The sequence below is a fragment of the Puma concolor genome, chromosome C1, assembly GCF_028749965.1.
Source record: "Puma concolor isolate L17-30 chromosome C1, mPumCon1.1.hap2, whole genome shotgun sequence".
NCBI lineage: Eukaryota > Metazoa > Chordata > Mammalia > Carnivora > Felidae > Puma > Puma concolor.
This window is the reverse complement of record NC_141674.1, coordinates 33,983,278-34,004,567: the sequence shown is the minus strand read 5'-3', so window position 1 is coordinate 34,004,567 and position 21,290 is coordinate 33,983,278. Positions and strand designations below refer to the sequence as shown.

General features: G+C 53.7%; 2 protein-coding genes and 1 long non-coding RNA gene across 6 annotated transcripts; 2 read left to right on the top strand and 1 right to left on the bottom strand.

Annotated features, from left to right (window-relative positions):
* Nucleotides 1-112: 112 nt before the first annotated feature.
* Nucleotides 113-3,484, top strand: LOC147577967 (uncharacterized). Its single transcript, XR_015254168.1, has 2 exons — nucleotides 113-190; nucleotides 3,215-3,484. It is a non-coding gene; the product is annotated as an uncharacterized LOC147577967 (long non-coding RNA).
* A 2,036-nt stretch (nucleotides 3,485-5,520) lies between these two features.
* On the top strand, nucleotides 5,521-9,376 carry CC1H1orf210 (chromosome C1 C1orf210 homolog). Of its 4 annotated transcripts, none has more exons than XM_086716694.1 (4): nucleotides 5,521-5,853; nucleotides 7,288-7,381; nucleotides 8,246-8,363; nucleotides 8,485-9,376. In XM_086716694.1, the coding sequence occupies exons 3-4, from the start codon at nucleotides 8,345-8,347 to the stop codon at nucleotides 8,802-8,804; spliced, it is 339 nt and encodes a 112-aa protein (XP_086572820.1). In that variant the 5' UTR covers nucleotides 5,521-5,853; nucleotides 7,288-7,381; nucleotides 8,246-8,344; the 3' UTR covers nucleotides 8,805-9,376. The 4 variants fall into 4 exon arrangements, with proteins under 4 accessions (XP_086572820.1, XP_086572821.1, XP_086572818.1 ...); XM_086716695.1 differs by having other exon boundaries at nucleotides 7,288-7,457; XM_086716692.1 differs by having other exon boundaries at nucleotides 5,521-5,947.
* Nucleotides 9,377-19,192: 9,816 nt separating this feature from the next.
* Nucleotides 19,193-20,438, bottom strand: TMEM125 (transmembrane protein 125). Its single transcript, XM_025912759.2, has one exon. The coding sequence runs from the start codon at nucleotides 20,436-20,438 to the stop codon at nucleotides 19,779-19,781; it is 660 nt and encodes a 219-aa protein (XP_025768544.1). The 3' UTR covers nucleotides 19,193-19,778.
* Nucleotides 20,439-21,290: the final 852 nt, after the last annotated feature.

Below are 21,290 nucleotides of genomic sequence, written 5' to 3'. Positions count from 1 at the left end.
GGGTCTGCCCCAGGGAGGGGCTGGGTCAGATACACAAGGGAGTGGGTTCAGGTGGGGAGCAGGACACCTTATTCTTTGCTTGCTCAGCATCTGTTCCCTGTTCTATTAGCAGCACCCTCAGTTCCCTTTGGGAGATACAATCAAATCTTTGAAATGATGGTTGTCTGTCACTACAAATGACCCCTTGATGGTAAGTTGTACTCACAGGAACAGAGGGATCTAGTTGGGGTATAACTGGAAAGGTGCTGGACTTGGAGCCCGAAGACCTGGGTTCGAAGCCTGTCTCTTCCATTTACTAATAGAGCTATTAGCATGTTATTATAGACCTCTGCCTAGCAGGTTGAGTTAACATGCTTCAGGGAACAGTGAAACCACCAGTGGTCTGTGCCCCCCCCCCCCACCCCGAGGATCACTCCATGGTTCACATCCTAGGGTGTATCTGTATTAAGACCCGCATCCGCTGGGCAGCCCTCACTTCCATGTGCCACATGCTGGTCGCATCTTATTTTTTCAACCCACTCTCTCTGGCACAGCAGCAATTGCTCCTAAAATCCATCTGTCCTCCCACTTTTCCAGGGCTCCTCACACCTCCCGTGCCTGGTCCTCACTTCCCTCTTTACCCTGCCCGGATTGCACGGGCCATCATGGCAACCACTCCCTTGCCTACGGCTCGGCTCCCTTGCCCCTCTCTGACTTTATCAGTTTTGCCAGGCAAATCCCCAATCCTGGCCAGACCAATTCTCTGTCCTGAGCCCCAGGATGACGAATTAACACCTTCTCAAACCCCAGAACCAGCACCGCCACCCGCGCTCTTCACTCTGAGCTGATGACATTGCTTCCTGTTTCTCTGGAAAAACAGAAGCCATCAGAAGGAAACTCCCTAAGGCTCCCATCATTTCACCAGTACACTTCACTTCGTCACAGAGACTCTCCCTGCTCCTGTCCAACCCCAACCCTCCACCTGTACACTTGACCCCACACCCTTTGATGCCTTAAGGACTCTCACTCCCATTGTCCCTTCTCTCTGTGTCATCAATTTCCTCTCTCTCCTGGATTATTCCTATCAGCATACACATATGGTCTAAAAGCCCCTAGCCTTAAAAAAAAAAGTCCTCCCTGGATCCCACACCTTTCTCCAGAGTCTGCCCCACTTCTCTGCTCCTTTTATAGCAAGATTCCTTGAAGGAGTTGTCTTGTCTTCGTCTGCTCCCACACTCATGCATCACTCGTACATCACACGTCATGCCCAGCTGGGCATTTGTCCCCACCATGCTGTGAAATTGCTCTTGTCAAGGTGGCCAGTGACTGCCACATGACCAATTTCAAAGTCAGTTCTCAGCCCATAGATTAACTGGCCTATCATCAGCATCTGCCGTAGCCAACCAAGCTCCTGCCCTTGAAATGCTTTCTTCTCCAGTTTCCCAGGACCCCCCCCCCCCCGCCCCCCATGTCTGCCTCCTACCATGCTGGCCACTCCTATCCTCCTTCCTTGCTTCTGCTCCCCTCTTTGACCTCTGTTCCCTGCATGCTCCAAGGCTCAGCCCTTGGCCCTCTTCTCTTTCCACACTTCCCTTTGGGGATCTCATCTAGACGACTGACTTTAAAAATCATCCACATTTTGGGGCGCCTGGGTGGCGCAGTCGGTTAAGCGTCCGACTTCAGCCAGGTCACGATCTCGCGGTCCGTGAGTTCGAGCCCCGCGTCAGGCTCTGGGCTGATGGCTCAGAGCCTGGAGCCTGTTTCCGATTCTGTGTCTCCCTCTCTCTCTGCCCCTCCCCCGTTCATGCTCTGTCTCTCTCTGTCCCAAAAAAATAAATAAACGTTGAAAAAAAAAATAAAAAAATAAAAATCATCCACATTTTGCTGGTTCTGAAATATGTATGTCCAGATCTTACCTTCCTGCTGAGTTCAGGATAGTTTGTGGTACCGCCTACCTAGGACACGACCTGGATGTGTCATGGGCGTCTCACAACAAACACGTCCACCACTGAGGTCCTGACCGCCCTCCCAAACCTGCTCCTTCCAGAGTCTCCTCATTTCAGTCGATGACAACTCCATCCTCCTACTAGTTGCTCAGGTCAAAACTTTGGAGTGATTCCTCATTCCTTTTTTTTTTTTTTACCCCTCAAACCTCACATCCAGTCAGAAAAATCATGTCAACTTCAGAATATGTCTACAGTCTGAGCACTTCCTCATTTCTTTTATTTAAAAAATTATTTTAATGTTTGTGTGTGTGTGTGTGTGTGTGTGTGTGAGACAGAGAGAGAGAGAGAGAGAGAATGAATGGGGGAGAGGCAGAGAGAGAAGAGGGAGACACAGAACCCGAAGCAGGCTCCAGGCTCTGAGCTGTCAATACAGAGCAGGAGGCAGGGCTCAAACCCATGAACCGCGAGACCATCACCTGAGCTGAAGTCAGACGCTTGACCGACTGAGCCACCCAGGAGACCCTCCCCGTTTTTACCGACTACTCTGATGCCACATTGCCTCTCTCCTGCTTGATAGAAATAACCTCCCAGCCGGTCTCCCTGCTGCTACCCTGCCCTCCTCTAGTCCCTCCTTCACGTAGAGTGAAAGAAGTCAGCCACTCTCACCCAGAGAGGGAAGGATGGGGCCCCACGTGAGCTGGCCCCACACGCCCCTCATGCAGCTCCTTCTGTCCCTCCCCACTGACTGCACTCCCTCCAGCTGGCCTCTGTTCTGTTGCTTGAATAAGCCAGCCAGGCTCCCACCTCTTGGGCTTTGTTCTGGCTCTTCCCTCTTTCTGGAACGCTCTTCCCCCAGATATTGGCATGATTGCCATCTCACTCTTAGATCTCAGCTCGAACATTCCCTCTTCAGTGAGTCTCCTCTTTTCCTGTCTACTGTGCAGTAGCAGTCACCTCTACAGCTCCCTATCACATGAAGCTATTTGACTTGTTTTGTTTTAATGTTTATTTATTTTTGAGACAGAGAGAGAGACAGAGTGCGAGCAGGGGAGGGGCTGAGAAAGAGGGAGACACAGAATCTGAAACAGGCTCCAGGCTCTGAGCTGTTGGCACAGAGACTGACACCGGGCTTGAACCCACAAACTGTGAGATCATGACCTGAGCCGAAGTCGGATGCTTAACTGACTGAGCCACTCAGGTGCCCCTAAGCTATTTTACTTTTCATAGCACTCACCACTATCTGAATTAATTTATTTCTTTATGTGGGTATTGTCTGTCTTCCCAACCAGAATGAAAGCTGTATGGTGGTGGGAACTTCGTCCTCAGTGCTAGCACTGAGCCTACCACATGGTTGCCAGGGATGCCATGGAAGGTTGTAAAGGTTGTTCACTGCATCAGAGCTCCTGGCTGGGGAGCGGGCGCTGACATCTGGCCTGTTCTCTGCTCTCCATGCACTGGGGGCATCCAGCAAGTTGCCTTCTGCTATTTTGCAATGTGTGCTGTATGGGCTGGTTGTGGCTCTGTGATGGGTGTTCAATAAATATTCATTGACTACATGACTGATGGATGTGCAGACGCTGTCTCCTTCTGTAGGGCTTCACGCAAATTGCCTTCTCAGAGCCTTATTTTCATCATCTGTTAAAGGGATAATTAACATCTATCTCATAGTACAGCTATGAGGTTTAAATGAAATAGTTTATTAAAAATCTGGCACAAGTGGGATTTGTGGGAATACCCAGAACAGGCAAATCCACAGAGACAGAAAACAGATTAGTGGCTGCTGCAGGCTGGTGGGATGGGAAAATGAGGAGTGACTACTTAATGGGGTGCCGTTCTGGTGTGATGAGAGTGTTTTACAACTAGATAGCTGTGCTTCCGCAACATTCTGAATGTACTAAATGCCACTGAAGTGTGCCCTGAAAATGACTAAAATGGTGAATGCTTTTCATGGGAATTGGGTTACGTTACACGAATACCTCAATTTAAAAAAGAACCAAGGGCGGGGCGCCTGGGTGGCTCAGTCAGTCGAGTGACCGACTTCGGCTCAGGTCATGATCTCACAGTTTGTGAGTTTGAGGCCCGAGTTGGGACTCTGTGCTGACAGCTCAGAGCCTGGAGCCTGTTTCAGATTCTGTGTCTCCCTCTCTCTCTGCTCCTCCCCTGCTGGTGCTCTGTCGATCTCTCTCTCTCAAAAATAAACATTAAAAAAAATTTAAATAAATAAATAAAAAAGAACCAGCAGTGGGACTGGTCGGTCGGTCCCAGGTGGGGACTGGTAGGTGTTCAATGATTATCTTTTGGATCCTAGGATTTCCTGGATTCAAAATCAAAGCGAGAGCCCAAACCTTCCTTGGCCCCTCACTGTCCCATCCGGGGTAATAATCACTTTCCTCTCATTCATTCACTTCAGAAGCATTACTGCCCTTTTAGACATTGGGGATGTGGAGAGGAACAGGACAGACACAGACCGACCCCGTGTTTACTGGTTCCTAGGGAGGTTGGCGGCACGGTGGGTCCTAGGAAAAGAGAACAGTTCGGACTGGAGCTGGGTAGGGAACAGACAAGGCGGGAGAGTTCGGAAGGGGCCAAGGGCAGTAGGACTTCAACTCCGTGCTAAGATATTCAAGGTCCTGCATGAACTGACCTTCACCTTCCAGGCTCCGTGCTACCATGCTGCACTTGCAAACCCCTGACTGTAGCCCTTGCTCTGGCTGTGCCCTGTGGGTCCCTGTGAATTCTTGTGCCTGCATGGTTTAACTCGTCCTCACAACACTTTCTCCTTTAAATATTTACTGAGAACTGCCCTGTGCCAGGTGCAGGGAACCCAGAGATGTCAAAACCTGGCTCCACTTTCACTCCACAAAAAGAAGAGGCAGCACAGGGGGTGCTCAGGACAAGAAGGTGGGGCTTGCGGGGGGGGGGGGGGGGGGGAGGGGGGGAAGGCGGTGCTAGTCTGGGAGGACTGGGAGCTCACCGGAGGTGACTCTTGAGCTGGGTTTATTTATTTATTTTTATTTTTATAAGTGTTTATTTTTGAGAGAGAGACAGAACACGAGCTGGGGAGGGGCAGAGAGAGAAGGAGACACAGAATCTGAAGCAGGCTCCCAGCTGTCAGCGCAGAGCCCCGACGTGGGGCGGGGGCGCTCCAACCCACAGAACAATGAGATGATGACCTGAGCTGAAGTCCAACACTTAACCGACTGAGCCACCCAGGCGCCCCATTGAGCTCGGTCTTAAATGACTAGGAGGCACTAGGCCTGGGGAGGAGGAGTAAAAAGGGAGAGGTTCAGAGAGCCTCTCTTCAGAGGGGCTCTCTGAACTCCCAGTATCCTCTGAGATCCAGATGAAGGCTGGACGGCTCCATCCCGGTAGACACTCTCGCACACAATAACTCCCCAAGGGCACAGATACACTCCCCATTTACCTCCACACCCCTGTATCCGCCCCCCCCCCCCCCATCCTCCCCTCAACTCCTGCACAGGCTCACACACATTTTTGCAGGCAACTTTGAGCGTCCTTGGTCCCCGCGGCTTTGCCAGGGAAAAATTCCCACCTCCTCCCCTCCACTTCCGGCCCACAGCTTCCCAGGCCTGCAAATCTTCCTCTTCCAACTCTGGACTTTGTACCCGTCACGGGAAATTCACTAGCTTATCAGGGCCGTCAGCCTGAGCAGTTGCCTGCTGAGGTGTCTGCTCGCCCGTTCTAGGGCCCGCAGGACCCCTCTCTGGATCCCAGCTGCACCAACACCCCTCCCCTCCCCCCACTTTCTGCACCCGGCGCCGGGGGTGCGGGTGGGGCGTGCGCCAGAAGGTTCACTGCAAAAGCTTGGGGTGAAGTGTAATTAGTCGTCCTGATTGGAGGCGTTGCCTGCAGCCCAGCCCTCCGCCCTCCCTGCGGATTCAGCCCCGCCTGCCGGCTGCGTCCCCAGGTGAGTCAGGTGGTGGCTCTGGCCCACCCACCTGTTCTGGTTCTGCCCGCCCCAGCCGGAAGCTTCATCCAAGGACTGTGCACAGTTCCTACAGGTGGGGAGCAGAAGGGGAAGACCTTGGGGGTCTGGGAGGGGGATCCCACAGATTCCTGAGGGCTCCTGGGAGCAGAAAAGGAACCACAAAATCAGAGTGGGGTGTGTGTATCTGTGAGATCAGAGGGTGTGTGTTTGTGGGGGGAAGAGACGTGGGGGTAGGGTGACAGCCCGTGTCCTTGGGAAGAATTCACAGGGACAGAGCAGGCAGGCGAAGGAGTAGGGTTAAATCTTACAGACCTCAAAGGGAATACAATTCACTTCCAGTTAACAAAATCTTATTTTGGGGGGATCCAGTGCCTAGCGTGGGGCCCAGAGTAGGCATCCAATGAGTGAATGAGTGCTTTGGCTCTCCTTTCTTTACAAAAAAAAAAAAAAAAAAAAAAAAGTTTATTTATTTATTTTGAGGGTGGGGGAGGAAGAGAGAGAGGGGGAGAGAGAGGGAGAAAGAGAATCCCAAGCCGCCTCTGCACTGTCAGCGCGGAGCCTGTTGAGAGATCGTGACCTGAACTGAAATCAAGAGTTGGATGTTTAGCCGACAGAGTTACCCAGGCGGCCTTAGCTCTCCTAATACCTGCTTCACTCTCCAGCTCGCCCATACTCACCTCTCACCCAGACTGAGCTGCTGAACACCAAGCTGTCTGCCAGAGCCCGGGCACATTTTAATCGGCTCGGTCCTTGCCCCCAGGCAGCTGCCCATCCAGTAACTGGCCAATCCTGATGGGTGGTTGACCGGGTAGGCCAGTGAAGGGGTCATCCGAGGGGTCAAGGGACAATCTCATAGGCAGGTGTGGTTTGATTTGGCCTTGGGGGATGGGGAACTCAAAATACCGAGGAGGGGTGTCTGGGAAACAAGAGAGTGGGTGAGGTGGGAGGTGTGTATGGGTGGAGCATGGTGGGGGGTGGCGGGGACTGTGGAGAAGACAAGATCGGCTGCAGGGCCGTGTGCTAGATTGTGGAGCCTTGAAGAACATGCCAAAGAATCTGCGTACAGCCCCGAGGGCCTGGGGAGCTCTGGAAGGATTTTTAAGCAGGAGAGTGATGGGATCAGATTTGGGCTTTAGGTCCACCACTCTGGGGAGTGGACTAGAGGTGGGGAAAGACGGGATGGCGGGGGGGGGGGGGGCATTGTAAGAGTCAAGGTACAAGATGAAGGTGGCTTGGACTGGGGCAGTGGCTGGGTGCAGAGGAGGGACAGAGCCATTCCAGAGATACTTAGTTCCAGGAAGAACTGATGGGGCTTGGTGACAGGTTGGAGGTGAGGAGGGAGGGTATCATTAAGATATCAGTATTAAAGAATATATGGCAGGTACTCCCCTAAACCAGATGCTTCTCTCCTAGGTGCTTTCCTAGCCTGGATCCTCCTCCCCAGGTACTCCTCTGATTGAGGTGGTCCACCTGCAATAATCTCCAGTCCTAGCTGTTCCTCTGACAGGTACTTCCCCAAGTACTCCTCAGATTCGGGTGTTGCTCCTCCAGACATTCCTCTGACTCAGCTGCTCCTCCTACAGGTATTCCCATGCCTAGATGGTCTTCTTCCAGATACTCCCTTAATTCAGGTTCTCCTCCCTAGCCCTAGTGGTTCTTACCCAGGTAATTTCCTGATCCAGATGATCTGCATTTGGCTCCTCGCTGAAACTGCTTCCCTCTGGGCAGAGGTGGATGGACAAGGGATGTGTCTGAAGAGCTGAGGGTCAAGGTGGGGTGGCAGGGGCTCCTGCCTGAGGAGGAGAGGGGCCCCCTGCCTGGGTAGGGACAGGCACCGTCCTCCACGTGTGGTCTCTACTTTTGTTCATTAGCTCTCAGCCATTGCTGTTGTCTGACCCCTGGGAGCCAGAACTGCCTCTGTCCCATCTTCCCAACCTCAGCCTATCAGGCAGTGTAGCAGATTGGGCTCTGGGCCCCGGTGTCAGAGACCTGGGTTCAAGTCCCAGGACTTTTGTCCGAGTTGGTTCACCCCTCTGGGCCTCCGAGTCCTCATCTACAGAGAGAGGATAATGTTTATACCCACCTTACAGTGTTCTGTGAGGACATCCCGCCCGGTGCCTGAATCATACGTAGTGCTTAGCAAGTTCCAGCATTGATTTATTTGTTTCAGCTGCTTTCTGACCTGGACCCTACAGTCTCCCCTTACAAATAGCCAATTTCCAGGTGCTCAGCTTCTCTTGCGTGCACAATCGGTTATGGTTAATTGTCCAGTGCCCAGAGTTGGTGCAGCGCCCTAACATGGCTGTGAGTCTGCCCTGGAATGTGTACCTGTGGCCTCCCACGACACCTGCACGTGGTGTATATGTTCTAGGACTCTGTGCTCCAGGGCTGCCTGGCATCTGGGGGGTCTCCTTGGAGCTACGGCTCTTCTGGCAGAGGCTGAGGCTCACCGGTGTCTCCAGGCCCCTTCATGAGTGAGGCAAACCAAAGTGAGTGAATGGGAAGGGGGCTGGGGAGGGGGTTGGGAGAAGGACCCTGTCCCCACACCTTTCGGTCTCCCCAGGGAACCCATCTGGGGCCCCATGCATAATGCTGTCCCTTTCTCTGCAGCCACTGTGGGGCCCTCAGAGCTCTCCACGGCATCAGCCATCTCCCCTGGGCTGGGCACTGGGGCCCGGGCATGGCCTGTGCTGGTGGGCGTCGTGCTGGGGGCTGTGGTCCTCTCTCTCCTCATCGCGCTTGCTGCCAAGTGCCACCTCTGCCGCAAATACCGTGCCAGCTACCAGCACCGCCCGCTGCCCGGGACCGGGAAGGGTGTCTGTCCGGAGGTGGGTGAAGAAGATGACGATGGCTTCATCGAGGACAATTACATTCAGCCTGGGGCCGGCGGGCTGGGGACAGAGGGCGGCAGGGACCACTTTTCCTTCTGAGCCCCCATCTTTGGTCACCCCCCACCCATACCTGACAGCTGAAGGATAGTGGATACTACAAGGGGACCGCGAGCCTCAGGGACGGAGGTGTCTAGGGCGTAAGGGCTCACCAGGGGTAGAGCAGTCCTCCCTTCCCTGACACTGCTGCTGCTCGAGTGACAAACTTTCTCTTGCTCAATCACCCTCGATGACTCCCTGCTGTTCTCAGGACAGCTACCAAGGGCCGGGCTAGGGAAATAAGGCCTCTGTCCGCCTCTTGGTTCCCTTTCTTGCCTTTCCCGACACCACTCCCTACTAAAGTAATTATTTGTTTTTCCTTCTCTCCTACATGGTGTTTCTCCATGCACTTTTTGGTCACACTCTCTCCCCGGCCTATACTGCCCTTCTGTTCTTGCCAATCCTCTGTGACTGTGATGAAAGTCCCTGGTCCATCGACTCTCTGTTGCCCGTCTACCTGCCAGCATTTCAAATGAGCCCGATGAGAACATTTTAGCAGGTGCCAAGCAGTGTGCCAACTTTCTTGTTGAAAATTTTCCCTATCAATAAAGTGAGTCATCTAAACGGTTACAGTATATTACACTTTCCACGGGTATTAATAAATCTATTTTCATTTTAAACAAAAGTAAAAAGGAGTCCCTGCTCCTCAGTTTTCCTGAGTTGGAACCTGTGCATAAAAGCATTCCTTCTCATAGCTGGATAGAACTGCTCGGATGTCCCCTCCTCCGGGGGACGCCTTTTGTGAGCCCCTCCGTCTCATAACACCCCGTGAGTTTCTCTACTATTCTCTTGTCATGGTTTATATTATTTTATTTTATATTTTATATTATTTTATTTTATTTTATTTTTATTTTATTTTATCTTTTTTATTTATTATTCTTTTTGCCACGGTTTATTTTAATCTGTATTGCAATTTGCACCTACCCCTTACCGTGCCCGTCCCCCCAGTTAGACTGTGACCTCTCTGAAGACACAGGCTGTGCCTCATTCTGTGTTCTCATTCTTGCACATGGCAAGAATGCTAAATAAGTATTGGTCAAGTTTGTTTAATTACTGCAGGCTGAGGAATGAGTACATGAAAGGTGAGGGAGTGAGGCGACCGTGGAAGACTTGGTCAAGAATGGATGAAGAGGAGGAGGGCCGGGTCATCCTTGCTGCTGGGGAGATTGGGACAAGGGAGGCAGCTTTGTGTTTTTTTGTTTTGTTTGTGTGTGATTCAACAGTTCCATGCATTAGTCAGTGTTCATGTACTGATAGTTGTATCCTAATCCCCGTCCCCTATTTCACACACTCCCCACCCACCTCCCCTCTGGCAACCATCTGTTTGTTCTCTGTAGTTAAAAGTCTGTTTCTGGGTTTCCTTTTCTTCCCCCTTTGTTCATTTTTCTCTTAAATTCCACATATGAGTGAAAGCACATGCTATCTGTCTTTCTGTGACTTATGTCACTTGGCATTATACTCTCTACCTCCATCCATGTCATTGCAGATGGCAATATTTCATTCTTTTTGATGGCTAATATTCCCTTGTGTGTATATACCATCTTCTTATCCATTCATCTATTGATGGACACTTGGGCTGCTTCCATGATTTGGCTACTGTAAATAATGCTGCAATAAACATAGCGATGCACACCTTCTTTCAAATTCTTCGGGTAGATAGTCAGGAGTGGAATTACTGGACCATAGGGTAATTCTATTTGTAACTTTTTGAGGAATCTCCATAGTGGCTGCACCATATCACGTTCCTATCAACAGTGCACAAGGGTTCCTTTTTCTCCATATCCTTGCCAACACTTGTTTCTTGCGTTTTTTATTTTGTTATTTTATTTTATATTTTTTAATGTTTATTCCTTCTTTGAGAGAGAGAATGAGAGAGAGCACGAGTGGGGGAGAGGCAGAGAGAGAGGGAGACACAGAATCTGAAGCAGGCTCCAGGCTCTGAGCTGTCAGCACAGAGCCCCACACGGGGCTCGAACTCACGGACCACGAGATCACGACCTGAGCCAAAGTCGGACACTTAACTGATTGAGTCACCCAGGGGCCCTGATTTTATTTTTTAATTTTTAAAATTTATTTTGAGAGAGAGAGAGGCAGAGGATCTGAAGCAGGCTCTGCACTGACAACAGCGAGCCCAATGTGGGGCTCAAACTCATGAACTGTGAGATCATGAGCTGAAGTCGGACACTTAACCAACTGAGCCATCCAGATGTCCCTGTGTTTTTTATTTTAGCCATTCTGACAGGTGTGAGGTGGCATCTCATTGTGGTTTTGATTTGCATTTCCCTGATGATGAGTGGTGTTGAGCATCTTTTCATGTGTCTATTGGCCCTCTGTCGGTCTTCTACGGACGAATGTCTGTTCATGTCTTGTGCAAAACTAAAAGACACCTGAGTGGGAGGAGAGATTTGCAAATGACATATCTGATACAGGGTTGGCATCCAAAATATATAAAGAACTACAACTCAACACCAAAAAACCAAATAATCCAAGCAAGGGAGGCAGTTTTAAGAAGGGACAAAGTTAAGCTTCTTTTCAGTTGCAAGCAATGGGAGGAGAATTGAAGGGACAGCTGACTCAGGAGGGCAGGAAACAGGTGGCTCTAGCAGCCTGAGGACAGGAATGGTACCTTTTGTGCTCTGTCACTTGTGGGCGTTAATGACACTCCATGCATGGGACTCCTGAGTTCTCGATGGCAAGTTTCAAATACTCCGGTGACAGAGTCTCATCAGCCCAGTTTGGGTCAAATATCCACCACTGGTCCAACCCACTGTGACCAGTAGCAGGCTTCTATAGTGCAAATGTGATCTGGGGAGGCTGCCTGTTGGTTTCAGGTCATTCCCAGACAAGGGGAAGTTATCAGGAACCAGGCAGCCACCCCACACATGCTCACTGAATGCAATGTTAGCCTCTGAGGAAAGAGCCAGCAGAGAAGGAGGGTGAGGGCAGGACTGATACAGGGAGGAGCTTGAGAAAAAGGCAGGAGGTCAAGGGGGGCTGCAGTGGAGGGTCAAGGGATGCCCTCGGCAGTGGTGAAGTTGAAGGGTGGACCAGATCAGCTAGGGCCATCATGCCAAGATAGCTTGCACTTCAACATGAGAGCATCTGAGGCTCATCTGTGGATGTTTTTGGCCAGGGAGTGAGGTAATCATGATAGAAAAGTCATTCTGGATGCTGTGCCAATGGGTTGGAGGGGAGACACCCAGAGAGAGGTGATAAGACCTGCCTAAGCTGAGGCAGGGAACAGAGAGATTCCAGAGACACGAGGGAGGCAGGGTTGGTGGGCTTGCTGGCTGCTGGCCGTGGGAAGTAGAAAGGAGGCGACGAGGTTGCCCTGGTTTCTGGGTGGGGGGCTGGGCACCCTGAGGAGGGGCAGGCTTTGCGGGAACAAGGATTCAATGCCTGACGTGCAATTTCCAGGGGGAGAAGTCTGGGGACAGCTGGGTGCACCCGGGAGGACTCTGGTCTGCAGAGTGTGTGTTTGGGACTAGTTGGCAGTGGGGTCACCAAGAGACAGGAGTGAAGAAGATCAGGAGCCTGGGTGGAGTTGAGGAGGTTCTGAGGACTAAACAGGGAAACACTGACATCTAAGGGCTTGTCAGCAGTGGAGGACGTGGCAGAGCCTAGAGCCCATGTTCCCAACCCCAGCAGTTGTTCCTGAGTCCAGAGACAGTCTAACTCTTGCAGGTCTGGCAAGTTCCTGTGTCTGGGACAGCAGCATAGGCTGCCCCAGCCCAAGACCTTGAGGAGGACGTTGAGGAGCAGAACTAAGGGGTGGAGGGCATGTGTTGAACAAGGGAGGAGCTGCTGGAAACTCAGCTGCTGGAAACTTTACACTCCCTCAGTGCCCACCTGGGGAGGGGGCGGGGTGCGGGGCAGACACTGTCCTGCCTGCAGTTCTGGGCCTGGAAGCAGCTCAGCTGTCCCCGTTGTCATGTATTCTTTGGGACCCGAGTCAGAGCCTCTGAGGGATCCAGGCAAGGGAAGGGCTTGCTTTCCCTGAGCCCAGCACCCAGCCAGGGTCAGCAGGGAGGGCTTCTTCTAGGAACCCACTGTGGGCATCATGCCTGGCTGAGCAGGCCCCTGAGTAGGACCTTGGACCCTGTCCTAAGAGGCCTTCCTAGATTCCTCTGAGGAGTGATTTCCACTGCGCTCTGAGTGCTTGAGCCCAAGCACAAAGAGGGAGCATGATTTGGGCCCACAGGTTCAAAGCTGAGGGATCCTAGACTTTGTGGGATACCTGGGACTCAGCCAGACCTCTCTCTGGTCCTCCCTCCTCTGGCTTCAGGCCCTGGCCCCAGCCTGCCTCTGTTCCTAGCCCTGTACCCTGTCCTGCACCCTCAGCAGCTGCCAGCACCTTCTCTGTCCTGAGAGCCTGACCCAGACAGACCTGACTGTGAAGGACAATTCAGCTTCCCAGCTGTCTTGTCCCACTGCCCCCAAAGCAAGGCCACATCCCTCTTCCTTGTATGGAGGCCAATGATGGGTTCACACAAGCCACAGGCATGAAGTTTAAGAAGCTCAGCAGAGCAGCAAAGTGAGCTGAGAGCAGACTACTTGGATTCAAGTCCCAGCTCTCACTAACTTGCTGTGTGACCTTGGGCAAATTGCTTACTGTCTCAGGGCTCCAATTTCTTCTCAGTAAAATGGGGATGATAATAGTGCTTACATCATATGGTTGTTAGAAGGATTAGATGTTAGTATGTAAAGTAGTATGTAAAGTAGAACACAGCAAGCTACAAACCTATGGGTACCCTCAGGGCTAGCTCCCTACAGCAGGGGGCAGTCTTAATCCTGAAGGAGGAGCTTGCCAAGCCTCCTCCCTCCTCATTCACTCTGGGCTGGGGATTTGAATGTGTCTGTTTCCCAGGACTCAGGTCAGAAGATCTGGTGGGGGCAGCAAAGGCCTTGAATTAGAATCTTGGCTACTGTAGAATATAGTCACAGCAAAATCAGCCATAATAGCACCAATGCTCTAGCCCTTCCTTACACGGCTCTGCTGGGCAGGCACCCCCATTTTATAGACAGAGAAGTTGAAGCTCAAACAAGTTAACTGCAACTCGGCTGCTTCACTTCACAACAACGCCGTGATCTCACCCCAAAGTAACGAAACAGATCCAGAGAGGGGACCTTTGGTGGTTGGAATTGCTCCCACCCTGCCTGGGCCGACACCCTCTCCCCTGAGTGAATGGGAGCTGAGAATTTTTAGGGCACAAGCTCCCGGTTTGGGAGGGCAGGCCGTGAGGGTGGAAGTGGTACGTTCCATCCTTGGCTGGGCTGTCCCGGTTGCTGGGGCTGACTTCCATGGCCATGTCCAGGGAGCCTCTCAGGTCCCGAGGAACAGTGAAGAAGGCAGCCCCTGTCAGCATGCAGAAAACTGAGTATGAGGGGGCACGTGTTGGTCCCCTGAGGCCCAGAGGAAGCTCCTCCAGAAACCTGAGTGTCCCCAGAAGGCCTGAGGTCTCATGGGAGATGTGACTGGATATGATGTAAAGACCACCCAGATTGGAACAGAAGTTTCTGGAACATGTTCTCCAATATCCAGGGGTCCAGGTGACACAGCTGAGAATCTGGAATGTGTTGAGCCCAGGAGGAACATGTGGCAAATGCCTCTCTCTACCTCCCCTGCTGCCCAGTGCGGACCTCTATCTAGGCCCGGATCACTCCACTTCCTCTCTCATTCTCCATAGCAGCTCTTTAAAATGGCCTCTGCATCACAGAGAAAATAGCTGTTGGTCAGGGCCTCCCTCAACTTCCTGCTACAGACCCCACAAACTTACCTGTGTCCACGTTCTTCCTTCTCTCCTGTCAAAGTGGCACCGTAAGCCCAATGCCACCATCTTGTGCCCTGGAGGCACCCTCCCTGCCTCTCTGTTCAGGGACTTTAAGAACAGCCTCTTCTCTGCCTTGTGTCTTAAACCTGTCTTTCTGTCAACATTCTGTCAACCCTTCACACCTGTCCCATCTTAAAAAGCTCCTGAGGGGGCGCCTGGGTGGCGCAGTCGGTTAAGCGTCCGACTTCAGCCGGGTCACGATCTCGCGGTCCGGGAGTTCGAGCCCCGCGTCAGGCTCTGGGCTGATGGCTCAGAGCCTGGAGCCTGTTTCCGATTCTGTGTCTCCCTCTCTCTCTGCCCCTCCCCCGTTCATGCTCTGTCTCTCTCTGTCCCAAAAATAAATAAACGTTGAAAAAAGCTCCTGAGTCACGAAGACATGTTGGTCCCACCCTCTGAACGTCCATCGAATCTGTTGTGTTTCACTCTGTCCCAACAGCCATCCTTTTGGCCCCGTCTGCCGATGGCATTCATCAACCAACTGATTCCCCTGCCTCTGTTTTTACCTCTTCCAGTTAATTCTCTGTGCTGCAGGGGGAATGACTGTCCTAAAACCCAATTTGACCTCTGCTTCAAATCCTTCCCTGGCTTCCTCTTGACCTTAAATGGTGCCACCTGTACAGAGCCTCTGAAAGAGCGGCCCAGGGCTCCTCCCTGGCTGCACCTCCTGCCTCCTGCCAGTGAATGCTCCAGTTCTAGCCACACAAACCCTTTGTGTTTCCTTGCAGGAGCCAAGTTCTCTCCTCTCTGGACCCTTCTTCTGCTCTTTCTTCTTTCTGGCACTCTTTCTTCTCAACCTCTCTAGCTTGGCCAGCTGCTTTTCATCCCTCAGGGGCCAGCAGCAATGGCACTTCTGGGCCTGATTGGACATTTCTTCTGATTCTTTTTCTCCTAAGGCCCATTCCTGGCTCTACGCTGCAGCCAGCTGGCCCCAAATCCTATTCTGGCCAAAGTACTTCCCTAATTAAAAGCTTTCCATGTTTCTCATTGTCCTGAGGACAAAGTCCAAATTCCTCAGCTGGGCTGACGAGGCCATTCCACAGATAGGAGTGAAGGAGGAGCGATTTGGGGGGAGCAAGGTGAAGGCCTCCCACCACATGACCCTCTTGTTTTCTCCTGACAGGGGAGGTCACACCATCTGCAGGGGGTGATGCTGAGGTGTGAGGGGAGTGGAGAGAACTTGGGGGGCCCGCTGTGAAAGTAGGAGCTGACCGGGGAAATGCAGCGTAACTGATGAGCAGAATTGCAGACCAGTCGAGATGGGTGATGAGGAATTCGTGGTGACACCAGGCGGCCTGGCCTAATACCTGGTCACTGGGAGGCAGTAGGTGTGGCAAAAGCAGCTGGGTGAACTTCAAAGGAGCGGGGCGCTAAGGGGTTGGGGACTCTGTGAAGGAGTGGGTGAAACGTTGGGCGATGGGATTTTAACCGGAAGGGAGATGAAGACAGGAGGGGACAGCTTTAGAGAGAGAGAGAGCAGAGGGGCCAGTAGATGGCTAGTTGCAACGTAGACCAAGAGAGGATTCAGTGAGATGCTTTGAGCAAACAAGCTGGAGGTTGGAGGTTGTGGGAAGTCTGCTTTAGAGATCCCGGAAGTAGTAGCATTTCTGCCCTGCCTGTGCCTGGACCTCGCTCTCACCCAGACCCATGTTATAGCCGGGTGTGTGGGTGCTGACTTCCACTGCCCTTTGGAACAGCCCTCTGGGGCCACGGGCCATATTCTTCATCTGGCATCTTTCCCAGGAAAGCTCAACAAAGGCCCTGCCTGCAGTAGCTGCTGATCTAGACATTCGTGTGATGTAACCCGTCCCTTCCCCCTTCTCTAGGCGTCTGTGTTTCTGTTTTTCCTTTAGGTGTTTTGTTTTTTGTTCTTCAAGGTTTTTTTTAAAGCGCTCTATTTATTTTATTTTATTTTTTTTTTTTTTAAGTAATCTCTATGCCCAGCATGGGGCTCAAACTCACAACCCCGAGATCAAGAGTTGCATGCTCCACCAACTGAGCCAGCCAGGTGCTCCTTCCTTTAGTTTTCTAAAGCAAATATGTTGAAAGAGTAACCCTGTCTTAGCTGAAAAGAAATCGCATTTCACCCCATATCATAGGATGGAGAGGCAGTGTGGGGTTCTCTGGTGGCCCTGTAGCTGGTGATAATGATAGATTCCTCTTGGGAACCCTGGAAGGGTGAGAATTTGTGGGGAGGCAGAAAGATTCAGGGCCAACAGTGGGGACAGTGGCCTAAGTTTCCTACCCATTCCTATTCTAGGTGGGTCTTTCCCTGATCCTTGCATACACATTGCCTTCCAACCAAGCTGAGTCCTTCATCCATGCAGCAAAGCACTTGCTATGTGTCAGGCCCACCTTGGGAACAAGGGGCGCGCAGATGGGCAAGACCCAAATCCCCCAAGAGGAGCCAACCACCTGATTAAGGAGACAGGCACACAGAGAAAGAATTGCAGACTGGTGTCTACAATCGCAAGGACAGGCACAGAAAACAGACAACTCATCAGTTTAGGAGGAGAGGGTCGGGAAGAGGCCTGAAGAACCGGGTCTTGAAGGGTATGGAGGAAAGGAGGAGAGAGCACACAAAGGCTGGGAGAATTATGAGATTATGCGGAGGTCACAACAGTTCCGTGAGGCTGGCTCGTGGGGTGCTTGGAGGTGTGAGGGAGGCCGAATCATGTCGGGGATCCTGCACAGTAGCCTGGGTGTGGTGGGGGCACGGGGAAGGACTTTTGTTTTAGGACAGTGCTGGGTTGCAACTTGGAGCTTCCCGGGTGTAATCTGAAGCTGGCCCCGGTACATGGAGGTCAGACAGAGGCCGAAGACAGAGACAGGCCACTCCAGAGTTGTGACTGGCAGGTGTAACAGGCAAGGAAACTCCCTTAGAGGCTTGTCTTGAGTGGCCACAAGTCGAGTAGACCGCTGCATCTGCCTCTCATATCTTAAAAGTTTCTATAGAGGCCTTAACTGGGTTCCATCTCATGTACAGTCCAGATAGTCTCAATGCTGTATCATTGTCTCAAGGCTCTATCCTTGGGGCAGCTTCTCGGAGCCAGAAAGGCAAGTGGGACACACATTCCAAGGGCAGGGGAAGGGGTGAGGAGCCTCCCATCACCTGGGTCCGGCTCATGGGTGAACAGGTGGTCATGTCCTCCCACCCCACCCCTCTGCCCGCCAATACCTCCCTAACAGTCACTGTGGCTCAGGTGTATGTGTTGGGCTTGGGAGAGAGGTGAACTGAAGAAGAAAAGAGGGGCGCCTGGGTGGCTCAGTCAGTTAAACGTCTGACTTCAGCTCAGGTCATGATCTCATGGTTTGTGAGTTCAAGCCCTGCATCAGGCTCTCTGCTGGCAGCACAGATCTTTGGATCCTCTTGTCTCCCTCTCTCTCTGCTCACACTCTCTCTCAGGAATAACCAACATTAAAAAAAAAAAAAAAAAAAAAAAAAAAGCAAAAGTAGGGACCCCAGGCGGGAGGCTGCACAAATGAGGCAGAGATGGAGAGGGCGCTGGGGGGTGAGTGTGGAGGGTTGAGCACCGCACACACATCTGTGGGGAAGTCCGCAGGTGATGTTCACTGGACACAGGATAAGGAGGGAGGCAGGGTGCCGTCTGGAACCACAACCTAGCTTTCTAACCCAGGTGCTGGGTGAAGGGTGCCCCCCCCCCACCCCCTCTGGGTGGGACAAGGAGCTGGTTCAGGATGAGGAGGGGGATCCGATGTTGAATACGTGGGGTCTGAGATGCCAGAGGTCCTGGGAGAGGTTCCACCGTCCTCCTGGACGTGCCCTCTTCTTCCCACTCACCTTGCTCCCTCCTTGGCTGGCAACACCCTTCCCTCATCCATCTGCTCAGAGGCATTTTCTCCAGGAGGCCCCCTAGGTCTTGACTCCTGAAAGCAATTTCCTCCTGTTGGAGAACCTGTATCTCCACACTTGGGGCCCCCTGGAGGCCTGTCTGGTTTCCCAGCCCATCTTGGTGCCCTGGCGGGGCTGCATGGCATCTGACCTCGAGAAGCAGGGAGTGATGAAACTAACCGTAGCTCCTGTCCTGGTGGAAGGTGCTGGGTGCCACATAGGCCGTTCTGCACCGTAGATGGGAGATCCTGGGGCTGACCCCAAGCTGGCAGTGACTCTTACCCCCCAGGGGCATTTCAAACAACCCTCCCATACCCGGGGTGGGGGCGGGAGGGGTGGGAGGGCCTGGAGGAAGACCAGCAGGTGCAGCTACTACATAGGCCAGGACGATCCGATTCCAGAGGTGGGGTAGGGAGTGGCAACCTCCAGAGAAACTAGCTGATAAAACCCCGGCACTTAAGACTTCATCTTGAACCAGCACAGGAGCAAATGTGAAGGACTCAGGCCACGCTCCTCCCCACCCCCGTTCCCTCACCCCCTCTCCCCTCCAGCTTCCTCATACCTGTGAGGAGAAATCACAGGCCTGATAGGAGACACGTCAGGGTACCTTTTGTCAGCTTGAGGTAGGCAGTGTGCACCGTAGAAGCGGTAGTTGTCGGGGAGGGGAAAGCCGAGGGGGAGGGGAGATGGTGAGGTACCGACAGCGACAGTGACAACGGCCACCAGTTTTATTGCACACCTGCCACGTGCCCAGTCCTTCCATATACGATGTGGTCCTCAGAATCGATTACCACGACCACGACCGTGACTCTCTGGAAACTGAGGCTCAGAGAGGTTAAGTCACTTGCCCAAGGCCCCCCAGCGGGTGGGGGATTCCAGTCCAGTCCTGTCACATTGTGGAGCCCGCGTTCTTTGCACTTTGTCACCGGGTACTCTCCTCAGTGAAGTCGCTGGTATGGTCTCTGGGGTAGGGCAGTCGCTCCCAGAAATCTCTGATAGGTGTTCCAAGGCAGGGTTGGATTTGAGGGGGGCTGGGAACAGGGGCCAAGAATCTTCAGGGGCCCCAGGTCGAGACGGGTAGACTCTGACAGTTCCACGGCCACAAGCCCCCAGTTCCACCTTCCTGTGGCATGGATGTGTGGGTACACGCGTCACGCAATCCCACGGAGGGCCGGACGGTCCTGGGGACACCTACGCACTCACGTGCGCGTGCAAGCACACACTCACACCCACTCCCACCCTGGCACGGCGCCGTGGACGCTGAGGCAGGTCGCGGGCAGGGGAACTCGGGCTCGGTCAGATGAGGCTGGCGATGCTGGACGTGGTCTCATGACGCCGCCCGGCAGAAAACCGTCCCGAGATGCTGAAGATGCTGCCGTCGCCACCGTGGTGGGCGTGGGTGGAGGGGGCGGCCGCACGGAGAGGCGGACAGTGTCCACTGACGCCCACCTGATAGAGCAGCAAGCCCAGCAGCAAGAGCGCACCCGAGGCGGCCAGGCCGATGCCCACAGACAGCATGGCGGCCAGGGGCCGGGCCGGGGCCGGGGCGGCGGCCAGCCCGGCCAGAGTCAGGCCTGTGACCAGCACCACCAGGCCGCTGAGCAGCACGACCAGGGCGTCCACCCCGCCGCCGCTCCGCAGCAGGGCCACGTGGTGGGGCTGGCGGAGGCAGTTCATGTCCTGCACGGCGGAGCTCATCAGCTGCTTGACCAGGACCAGCAGGGCCAGCAGGCACAGCACGGTGCCCGTCGCCAGTCGCCACTCGCCCGAGCGGCTGCTGGTGGAGGACAGCAGCGCCACGCCACCTGCCCCGCAGCCCGCCACGAGCGCCACGGCCACGGCGAAGCAGAGCGCCGAGCGCCGGGGCTGCTGGGACCACCACAGCTCTACCTGCTCCGCCAGCGCATCCGGGGGCGGCCCCCCGCCTGGCGGGGCTTGAGCCTCTCCTTCCGGCATAGAGGGGGCGGGGCAGAGGACAGAGGTCAGTATCAGGGGTCAGAGGGTGCGGGTCATGGCCTAGAGCCCCACCCACCAGCTCGGCAGCTAGAGGCCCAGAGTCCTGTTCCTCTCCCAGTCCAGGGTATGGCCACCATCACCTGCGGGGGGGGGCGGGGGGGGGGGGGAATCGCACTTGTCACCTCCCCAGCCTGCTCGGCCTTTATGGTCTCTTCTGGGAGCCTTGGGGATGATCCCAGGGAATCCACCCCAGTGTCCCCCGACGCCCTCCCCCCGCCGCCTCCCCCCCTCCCCCCCCCCCCCCCCCCCCCCCCCCCCGCCACTTGGGAATGCTTCTCCAATGACCCCGGGGACTTCCCCCACGTAGCACACCTCCCACCCCTCCAGGGAAGCCCCTGGCCCGGCCCCTGACCTCTCCGGGCTCTCCCAGTTGCCTGTCCCATCCCGGCTGGCGAAGGAACTGGTGCCACAGTGGATGATGGGACCAAGAGCAGAGATAAAGCCTCATTCAGGATCCGACTCACATGGCCTCAGCTGTCACCACTGGCTCCTGGGGGGAGGGCTGTGGGGAGGGAGGGGGCTAATGACTTAACTCTTCTGGAACCAGCAGCCTGACCCTGAATCTTCTCTCTCTCTCGGGGCTGCAGCTACTTCTCTTGTGGGTCAGGATCTAACCCCTAGATCTCTCCTTCCCCAACATCTCCTCTGATTTCCATCCACAGCCGCTGGTGCCCTAATCGCTTTCTCCCTCAAACCTGGATCTCCTTCCTGAGCTCCAGACCCCGAAGCCAATTGTCACCTGGATGTTCCATAGTCACCTCTGATACAACGGGTCGCATCCCAGGCTCTTAG

Coding starts and splice junctions, on each gene's coding strand:
- TMEM125 (XM_025912759.2), bottom strand. CDS start 20,438: ATGCCGGAAGGAGAGGCTCAAGCCCCGCCAGGCGGGGGGCCGCCCCCG.